Here is a 10,510-nt window from a genome sequence, read left to right on the forward strand (position 1 = left end):
GTCCACCCTGGTGGCAGAGGTCAGAGGAATTGTCAATTCAAGGCCTCTTCCTATCTCAACCGCCACAGATTCACCTTTCTTGTTGACACCATCCATGCTCCTCACTCAAAAGGTCTGCACCCTCCGTGCCCCTCCAGGCGACTTCAAGGAATTGGACCTACACAGGCAGCAATGGCGGCAGGTGCAGCATCTTGACGACGCCTTCTGGAACAGATGGAAGCGTAAATACCTGGCAACGCTTCAGAGCAAATGACAAGAGGAACGTCATAACCTGAAGGAGAGGCCAAGCGCAACAAATGGCCCATGGCCCTTGTGGCCAAGGCACTGGCTGGCAGCGACGGACGAGTCAGAAAGGTCTAGCTCAGGGTCACAATAAATGGGACAATCAGGACATTTTCCAGACCTGTTTCAGAGACAGTTTGTTTGATGTCAACCAAGGACTAATATGTTGTAGTCTTTACACTGTGTGAAGGTTTTTTGTGATTTCAGTTTGTTATAGTGGTATCTGATTCATACCAAGCGGGGAGTGTCATGGCACACTTTATGTGCCCTTCTAAAAAATGACTCTTTTGCACCTCCTAGAGGCGGTTGCTGTAACAGAGCCAGTAATTAGTGTTTAGTAATTTCAGATGTGTTAGCTCAGCTCAATTGTTTCCAATTCCAGCACACCTGAAATCCCTAATTAGTTTGTAGGCTCATGCAGTTTTCAGTTTGTTCTTGTGAGACACAGAGGCAGAGCTCCTCTCCCCTTTTTCTTCTGTTGTGCCTTGGAAAAGCCTTTGCTTGTAAGTTTTCAGTGTTTAATTCTACAATTGCATTTCTGTATTTGGTACAAGTGTGCATTTAAATAATAATGTAATTCATGTGTTGTTTTGAGTTAAAATACATTTCATGATGCTGTAAAAAATACTAAGCTAAGCTAATGTAGCTTTTGTCATTATGCTAGACTACAGTAGCTTTTTGTCAACATGCACAGGTTATTTTATGCTGTAATTGATTATACTTTTGTGTTGAAGTATGTTTTCTGATCAAGACTTTATCATGTTTATTTCAGTTTTACAAATTAACCATTATTGGATATTAAGAAGAGGACAGTAAAGTTTGGAATGCTACCCTGGTTCTCGACTCTGATTCCATGATGATGTTCGCTATCTGTAAAGGGATGTAGAAGGGACACGCATCTATCTGAGACAGAATAATACAGATGAGATGAGACAATTCTGGCAAAATGTACAGCACAAGCAACAAAAACAGAAAATAAAAACAAGACAAATATAGATAAACAATATATAACAATATAACAAAATTACATCGAGGTTTGGGAAAAGACAATTAATAATGGTAACGTTTTAGTGAATTTTGTTTGTGTATAAATAATTTAGTGTATAGAATAATACAATTTAAAAGAAATTCAAGTGCACCATTTTCTGGATTACTGTAATAGCACATTATATCTTTTAGAGTGAAGGAATAAATCAAATTCACATAAATCCAATATTCTGGAACGCCCCCACCCTTTGGAATGAATACGTCAGGCTTGACGAGCCCATGCGAGGCGAGCTGCATGATCATAGGATATGTTTTGCCTTTTAGAAACTATTAAGACACCACCTCACATGCGTTTATGATTTGAAGTGTAATAATTAATAGTTTAATTGCTACTTAAGATCAATTAAGATACAAACTGACAGGTTATTATTATTGCAAAACTATATTTTCTGTGTAAATTGTGCAATTAATTACGGTAGAATAATATGTATAGATGTATGTCCCCATATTGCCCATTTGACTCTTATGTATATATTGAGAACTTACTGTGCATATAGTTCCTCGTAATATGTGCGTAAATAACTGACTTGAAAGTAATAAGAAAAATTACAGGCAGAATATACCCTATGGCTATGCTACATCCATGGGCATAGCCTAGTCTACAGTATTTGTAGTATGCTACAGCTAGAAGTAGCTGGCTACCATTATAGTTACCTGTCAGTCACTCACAACGGGAGAAATTTAGCAGTGTCGCCAGCTATCGTTTGAAAGGAGTTCGTTTTGTGGAGGGGTAATATGAACATTAAACTTAATGTACTTTTGAGCAGCCATGTAGCAAAAATAATAAAGTGAGCTAATCATCTAACGTTAACGTTAAGCAGCTAGCTTGCTAGTTAGCAAGTATGTAACACCAGTTAGATAAGTTTTTATATTTATTTGTTTGAATATGCTGTTAAAAATCTATCATCAGTATATTAGTATATCATATATATATATATATGTGTGTTTTAGGAAGTCCATCTCACTAAATGTTAACATAACTGCTGTTGTTTTCGGGATCTTATTGGAAATACTTGAAACAGCATTAGTCATACAGCCTGAGTGTGACACACCTTCAAGAGTTGTTAGCTAGTTATTAATTGTCTAATAATAAATTCTAACGACTAGTTGTTGTGTCTGTTGTGTTTTCTTAGATCATGGCAGATTTCTCGGTGAGTTCAAATTATTGTATTATTATCCAAAGTTTTAATATATTTAGGATAATCTGTGATTTATCTAATTGTTAAATAACTAAAAGGAAAATATGGAGAGATAAAAGCAAATCACTTCCCTTCTCCTTCTCTGTGCAGCTGGCAGATGCCCTGGGAGAGGACACCCCAAGCCAGGCAAATAAAATAAGAAACACTAACCCATCTGTTCCTGGCAGTAACCCCCCTCCTCCTACCAATCCAGGATGGCCTGGGTCAGCCCCTGGTGCCCCAACCCAGCCCTCTGTTCCGGGTGAGTTTTCTGGAGGACCATCCGGCCCAGGGGCACCAGGACAGTTCCCTGGAGGTCCGGGACCGTTCCCGTCAGGTCCTGGAGCACCAGGGCAATACCCCGGAGCCCCTTCAGCACCCGGTGGGTTCCCAACGGGTCCTGGGATACCTGGACAATATCCATCTGGACCAGGGGCTCCAGGGCAGTTCCCCTATGGACAATATCCATCTGGCCCTGGAGCTCCTGGTCAGTTCCCCGGGCAACACCCTCCTGAAGGAGCTCCGGGACAGCTGCCTGGAGGCCCTGTACCGTATCCACCTGGAGCCTTTCATTCGGGCCCTGGAGCACCACCCGGGTCTTACCCTAATGTGCCTTTCCCAGGAAGTGAGTTTGGAGGAGGCAATGGGATGTATGGACCCGGAGGCCCGGGTGCCTTCCCCCCTGCAGCTGGTCCATTCTCTGGATTCCCTGGTGGAGCCTTTCCTCCAATACCCACCGGTTCATGGGGTCCACCTGGAAATGGAGGCTTCCCACCCGCTCCTAGCCCCTTCACTCCTGGGCCAATGAACCCATTTGGTGGGCCACCAGCTCCAGGAGGAATGCTGGTGAGTATTCATGCGTTTTAATTTGCTTTTTTCATTTCTTGGTATATATGTTGCGGTGTGCCTAACAGTAAGTATGCTTGGTGTGGGGCTCTTTTTCGAATGCAGGATGGGAAATTAATTCCACCAGGAAAATTACTGTTCTGGCTACTAAGGTTGTCTATACAGCAACAGGCATTTTCTGGACAAAAATAAATAAATAATATAGAACTGCCTATGGCCCTGGTAACATGCTGAATTTCAAACATTTAAGACAAAAAGTTGGTTTCCCATTCTCTTTGGATACTGGATAGTGGCAGGATGGTGACTGTTCGGTGGACGCATAATGGGATTCTTTTGGGTCTTGTGGTCTTGGCCTTTGGGTGAGCAAAGCAAGCAATATTCAAGCAACAACAATTGGAATATTTAGTTATCAAACATGTATTCTTGTTTTTTCAGCCCAGATACGGTTATCCACCATATTATTGAAAGCAATGACCTCAGATATTCAGTCGGCCAAGGACCTCCCCTTCCAGAATCAGCTTGTGGTTTAACTGAATTCATGCACTCAGAGGTTTTGATACACAAATTCAGAACATATGATATTTTTTATTTTAATGCAACTACACATTTATTTTTGTAATAATATATGCACCAATCTAATAAAAATAACAGTTTGTATATACTCCAGTCCATAGTTTCTGACTTTGTATATATATATCTTAAAATGCTCTCGGCTGTAATAATAATTAGTTTGATTTCCATTTATATATATATATATATATATATATATATATATATATATATATAGTATAATGTATGGCTTACATTATCCCGCTTATTACATGGCTACTTAATGCATAAATTGACTTATTGACCCAAAACACAACAAAACGAGATATTTCCTTGCTTGCGGTAATGAAAGTACTCCATAAGTGCCATAAATGTAAAAATTAAATGCCATTGTGTGTGTGTTTACATGGCTGTCATGTTGGAAACAGCAGTAAATCAAGCGGCTGCAACCAGGTGCTCTGAGGGTTTGATTAGGCAGCGGTAGTTATAGAGCGGAGCGTTCTGTTATCAATAAATAACACACCGCTGAATTCTGCGATAGAGCGGAGCGTTCTGTTATCAAGAAATAACACACCACTGAATTCTGCGATTGACCAATCAGAATCAAGCATTCAATCAAGCCATGTAATAAATATATATATACACACCTGTTTTTGTGTTTTTTTACTTGTCATTTGGCCTATCATTAAGCTTGTTTTTGTCAACAAGCCTTGGATATTTATTAGTTCACTGTTCTTCATGCAAGTCATTAATTAGTGTGATATTATTTCAAATGGATACAAGAGTGGGCACCTCTATGTAAGATTAGCCATTTTGTCCTAAATGTAAAAAAACATTGTTCCTCCTGTTACCCCTCAAATCAATGACACAATTATTAAAAACCTTACCTCGATTGTGGTTAATGAATTGACTAAAACATATATATAGTGAACATTTTTTTATTTTACAACGTTCGACACTGTACAACATAGTATAATACAGGGTTAAGTGATTAATCAAATAAAAATCTCTTAGAATCTTTTTTGGAAATTGCTCAGCCCAATTGCAGTGCCTTGTAGAGAGTTTTGAGACCTAGACCTATACTAAGAAGATGACTCAGTGGAGAGTTTGATGGTGGAACGTGGGCGACGTTCAACATTTTAATAGTGCTGAAGTAAAGTTTTCAATTTTTTGCAGTATAATATGACACATGCAGCTGGTACTGTAGGCAATTAGTTCTGTCTATAAATGTTTGAATGTGAACTTTTAACCTCTTACCCACACAGGGATTATTGTATGAACATGGTAAACACTATTTCTTGAATACTAATGCTAATTATTAGGAGAATTATTTCCAATTATACAACCACAGTAAATATGTTCTGCTGATCGTAATTTTAAATGTTATTTCAGATGATGCCATATGATCTACCCCTCCATGCTGGAATCATGCCTCGACTTCTAATTACAATAGTTGGAGAGCCCATTCCTGGAGCAGACAGGTATGAATGGTGTTCATTCTGGTGTGCAACCAACCAGACGCACATAAACATGTTAATCATATTAATACTCAGGGAGTACTTCTCCATGTATCAGTTGGTGTTCTGGGGTTATCGGGCTTAATTCTAGACACTAAGGGCACTATTTTGCATGTATAAGATAAGATTCCTGGCGTGGCCAATGCGTGAATCTATTTAGCGTCCGAGCATAGACATGGTAACGCCCCGCCTGCCTCTGATTGGCCTACCGACACTGCCTGTCTTGACTGTCCTCCGACGTTACTCCGAGGTGGGAAATAAAATAATACAAGAGAATGACGGCTTGGCACGCGCAGCAGAATGCAGCCTTGTAACTAACTTGTTTTATTTATTTAGAAGAGGCAAACTAATTGTTTATGCCGTTTGCTTTGATTGAATAATTGATTGAACACACATGTACATTGTACTATGATTTGATTTGGGTGTGTTCTAAATAAAGTGTTAGTGTTGATTATCATGTTTAATCTAATTATAGTAAACTAATACTATTATACTAAAAAAGATCAATGGAAAATAGACCTTTTTACAATACAATAATGTATGTAAGTACACTTATGTTCTATTATGTTCAATCAATTATTCCATCAATGCAAACAGCATAAACAATATTAGTTTGCCTCTTCTACAAAAATAAAATGTACAGTTCTCTTTTAGTTCTCTTTTATCGTATAAAGTACAGCAACCTTAAGTTGTGTTCATAAAACAGAAAGATTGGGTATTGGGTAAGACTGACGTTATGTGTCTTTCAGGACCTTTCACTGCTTCGTCTCAACCATTACTCAATGGCTCTGGTCTCAGCTACCGCGGTGGATATTTTGACATTCTGTTTAAAAATAAATGGAATGTTGCCACTACTGTTGGAGCAGCCATAAACTACACAGGTTCATCTTGATGTTCTGGGCATCTTTGTAATGTTAGTGTTAGTAAAAAGCAGGTAAAAGAGTAACGTTTGAGGCAGACTAGTAGAAGAGATGCGCCTGGTGAGGGTTTCAACCCCGCAGCTACGTCGAGTCCGCCTACAGGAAATGCGTAAGCTGTGACCATGAGACCCGTTTTTGAATTTGTCTATACTCTTAAGCACCGAGTGCCGCGCTATGAACTAGTAGTTCTGCTATATTCTTTTTAAACTAAAATCTTTGCTACTGGGAGGGAACAACATATTTTCAGATGGGGGTCGGTTGCCAATGTCATATTTGGGGTCCTTGACATGAATATGTTTGAGAACCACTGACATAGAAATATTAATGCCAAGAACGCAGGACCTCGTTCTTCTCTCCACGACCCGCCTCTGACATTCTTTAATTTCATTTAATTGAGTAATTTAAAAATTATATATTTTTTGCTTTTACTTATGTGGATCTGACATGCACGCGCATTTATTTGTCCTTTTTCTGCTCCAAATGAGCCAAAATCCAGTGTTTGGAAGGTTGTTATTCCCTCTTCTTACATCCGCGGATGAAAACACACATCACCCGTCTACCGCAGCCTAATGGTCTCCTATGAATACAATATTAGGTATTGTATGCGTTCCAGCAGAGGTGCTAGATAAAAAGCTCATGATCCATTCTCGATCGATTCAGCAGGTCCAGTGACGGGGAATAAAGTCATCACATCATGTTTTACCTCACATGAACCAAGTATTTATTATGTATCATAAAATCACTATGAATTATTCTATTTATTCTATTATTTTATAGTAAGCATTTAAATTTTTAACAGCACTTACAAACTTTAAATTAACGTTTGTGAAGTAAACTAGTATAATATACTAAATACTATAATATAACACTAAACTAGTAGTTAAATGACAATGTAGGCATTTATCAGACGCTCTAATTCCAGAGTGGTTTACAGTAAGCAAGAACAACACGTGGTAATACATAACATGCATAGAAATATAGTAATCTATAGGATCACATCATGTATTGATAAAATAATAATTATTCATAATTAATGGAATATTTGTAATGATCGTGAATGGATCATGAGCTTTCTATCTAGCACCTCTGCTGGAAGGAACACTCCATCGCAGTTCCTGTTTACACTGAGTGTAAAACCTCCTGCAGGAGTGTTCCTTCTTTATTGTTCATTCAAGTTTTATTCAAGTTTTATTTATTCTCGAAATTACACTGAGTAATCAAACTCATTTTCAGTGTAAAAAAACATTACAATACATCAGAAGATCAGGAAAAGGAAAACAAAAGGTATACTGTGTATATGTATAATGTGAATTATACATGTGAATTTCATAGGTTACAAATAGAAGCTAAGACAAATTTCAAAACAATCAAAAAACAGTTACATAATGTGGGGATCTGTATTGCTCACCAAGGTTTTAAAACCACTCGGGATACCAATGTGGTCAATTGTAATGTAGTTTGCAGGTCACTCCATGTATTAGGGCCACAGAAGCCAAAAGCAGATCTACCAAGTTCTACAAGAGTTAACTTTTGGTACCTTGAATTTGGGGAAATGACTTGATCTGAAATTATGAGATGTATTTAGGACAATCTCCAAGCATGGCTTTATACAAGAACAGGTGCCAATGCAGTTGTCGTCTCTCTGTCGTTTTCTGTCTCTGAGCCAGTGGGAAAATGTTGATTTTTAGCACTAACCTCTATGGACCTTTCACTTACAGGTTTCATGTTGACTTCATCAAAGATGAAGACGTTGTCTTTCACTTAAATCCTCGATTTCATGAGCAACAAGTTGTCAGAAACTCCCACCTGGATGACTGCTGGGGACCCGAGGAGAGGGAAGGACCATTCCCGTTTGCTCACGGACGTCGTTTTGAGGTAATGTGTTGAAGCACTTGCACTTGTTGTGACGAAAAGAGAGTTGAGCCAGAAGGCAAAGCTCTGTCTACCGAGCAATCTTCGTCATTGCTCTATGGTCATGAAGTGTGGGTCATGACCGAAAGAATAAGGTTTTCTTCGACGGGTGGCTGGCATCTCCCTTAGAGATAGGGTGAGAAGTTCAGTCACACGAGAGAGACTCGGAGTAGAACCGATGCTCCTTCGCCTGGAAAGGAGCCAGCTTAGGTGGTTCAGGCATCTGGTTAGGATGCCTCTCGCGCACGTGCCACTGGGAGGAGACCCCGGGGCAGACCAAGGCGCAGTTGGAGGAAACGCATCGACTCACTGGCCTTGGAACGTCTCGGGATCCCCCAGGAGGAAGTCACTAATGTTGCTCTGGAGAAGGAAGTCTGGAGCACTCTGGTGGAGCTGTTGCCCCGACTACGGATAAGCGGTTGAAGATGGATGGACTTGCACAGAAGTTAACTTTAAAATAATGAGCTGCCCACCACCGCATAGTCTACTCTAGGTCTAATCCATAGCCGTGAATCTGGCTTGAATATGGTAGTTGAATATTGGTCGTGTTTGGGGGAGAGAATTGCGGAATAGAAGGCAATTTCTCACACCGATTACTGCGCCATCTGTCAGTGGGGAATGTTGAACGGGAGTAGCTTATCATATTTATTTTTCAGTATATTATATAATTCTAGAGTTGATATTGAGTTGTCAACTCTAAATCTGGGACAGTAGTGGTGTCTTTATAATTATCCATTCAAATAAATCCCTTAAAAATAAATGGTGTGGTTCATTTCCCTGCAGCTGAAGATCCTGGTGGAGGAGGACAGTTTTAAAGTAGCTGTTGACGGCAACCATCTACTGGAGTTCGAGCACAGAGTTGGTGGACTGGAGGAAGTGACGCTGTTACGAGTGGTCGGAGATGTCACCCTGTACAGTGCAGCGCCAAGCATGATCTAATCTTCAGAAAAACAAATATACAGTATGTGCTAACAGCAGACCTGGGCACAAATTATTTCCACTGTATTAGACTCCTTGCATGATATATGCAATTTGAGAGAGACATAGTCAGCGATGAGCAACGTTAGCCCACTTATTCATCAAAGCACACATTGCACGATTTACCCAGGTCTAGCACACTGTTCAGATATATATTTTTACTGGTAGATGTCTTAGCCACTCACAATCAAATGTATTTTACTCCGTAAAACTCTTACATTAGTCTCTGAAATGAAGTGTGCCTAAAACCAATATACTGGGTATTTCTTTTGCCTAATTTCTTTTCTTCTAGGACTAGTACTATGTTGTATTTTGTTTGTATGTTTATTATGATTTATATTTTATTTTACCATTTTGTTCTTTTGCAGTAGGCTACGCAGGTTTATGGTTGTTTTGGTCCATCTATTTCATTGCTGGTTTATTCAAAGGATTTGGAGTAGACCTAAAGCAAAATAGGCGTTTAAAATAATTTCTAGACCAAGATTGGTGCCTGGTGTACTTAGTATTAATGATCATCTGAGGTCTTTTGACTGGAGGATCAGCTCATGTTTTAATAAATATGATTTCATGTTGAAGTCAAATCTGAAATAAATTACTTTGCTTGAATTGGAAAAAGAAAAGAAAGGGAAGGAAGGTACTTTGTTGCCAAAGACATAACAGTGTGAAAATATGATAAATAAATAAATGAATAACAATCTAAATGATGACTGATTGGTAATTATGATTGATTGATTTATTAACAGTATGCTAACCCTGAACTGTGACCTTTTGCACTAGTGATCTGTTGTATACACATGAACTCTGCATTATGAACTGTTTCTTTTTAATGCTGTTTTTAGTGCTGCTGCTTCTTATGGGCACATGCAGTGGGTTGTGCAAATGCTTTTTTGCACCATAGGTTTTAATTATTTGTAGTGTTTTTAGATTACTAATCAAATTTCGTTCTGTACTTTTATGGAATGACAATAAAACTCCTTGAACCTTGAACCTTGAATGCAGAATGGGTACAGACAGTACAACTGTACAAACGAAAGCAAACTCGATACAAAAACGTACTGTGGAGTGTGGACGACTCCATGATAATTGATAAAGCACTTGTTTACAACACGGTTTGTATTGGGGTGGGCTGTGGGCTGTTCCTGTTTGTGAAGCTATCTGTGATCAGTTTTCGCGCACATAGAGTTGTCAGTTGTATAAAGTTCGTGCATTCTAATGGCTCTGGTTCAATTAACGGTCAGCAAGATTAAAATCGTAAGTGCCTTTTTCCTGCAGAGGGCAGTAC

General features: G+C 39.1%; 1 protein-coding gene across 2 annotated transcripts; it reads left to right on the forward strand.

Annotated features, from left to right (window-relative positions):
* The first annotated feature begins 1,921 nt into the window (after positions 1 to 1,921).
* On the forward strand, positions 1,922 to 9,929 carry lgals3a (lectin, galactoside binding soluble 3a). Of its 2 annotated transcripts, XM_083791555.1 has the most exons (6): positions 1,922 to 2,059; positions 2,463 to 2,480; positions 2,619 to 3,353; positions 5,295 to 5,383; positions 8,058 to 8,214; positions 9,034 to 9,929. In XM_083791555.1, exons 2-6 carry the CDS (start codon positions 2,466 to 2,468, stop codon positions 9,187 to 9,189), a joined length of 1,152 nt encoding a protein of 383 aa, XP_083647681.1. In that variant the 5' UTR covers positions 1,922 to 2,059; positions 2,463 to 2,465; the 3' UTR covers positions 9,190 to 9,929. The 2 variants fall into 2 exon arrangements, with proteins under 2 accessions (XP_083647681.1, XP_083647682.1); XM_083791556.1 differs by lacking the exons at positions 5,295 to 5,383; positions 8,058 to 8,214; positions 9,034 to 9,929 and adding an exon at positions 3,789 to 4,019.
* Positions 9,930 to 10,510: the final 581 nt, after the last annotated feature.

This window comes from Protomyctophum parallelum (genome assembly GCF_964188405.1).
Source record: "Protomyctophum parallelum genome assembly, chromosome: 20".
NCBI classification, from domain to species: Eukaryota; Metazoa; Chordata; class Actinopteri; order Myctophiformes; family Myctophidae; genus Protomyctophum; species Protomyctophum parallelum.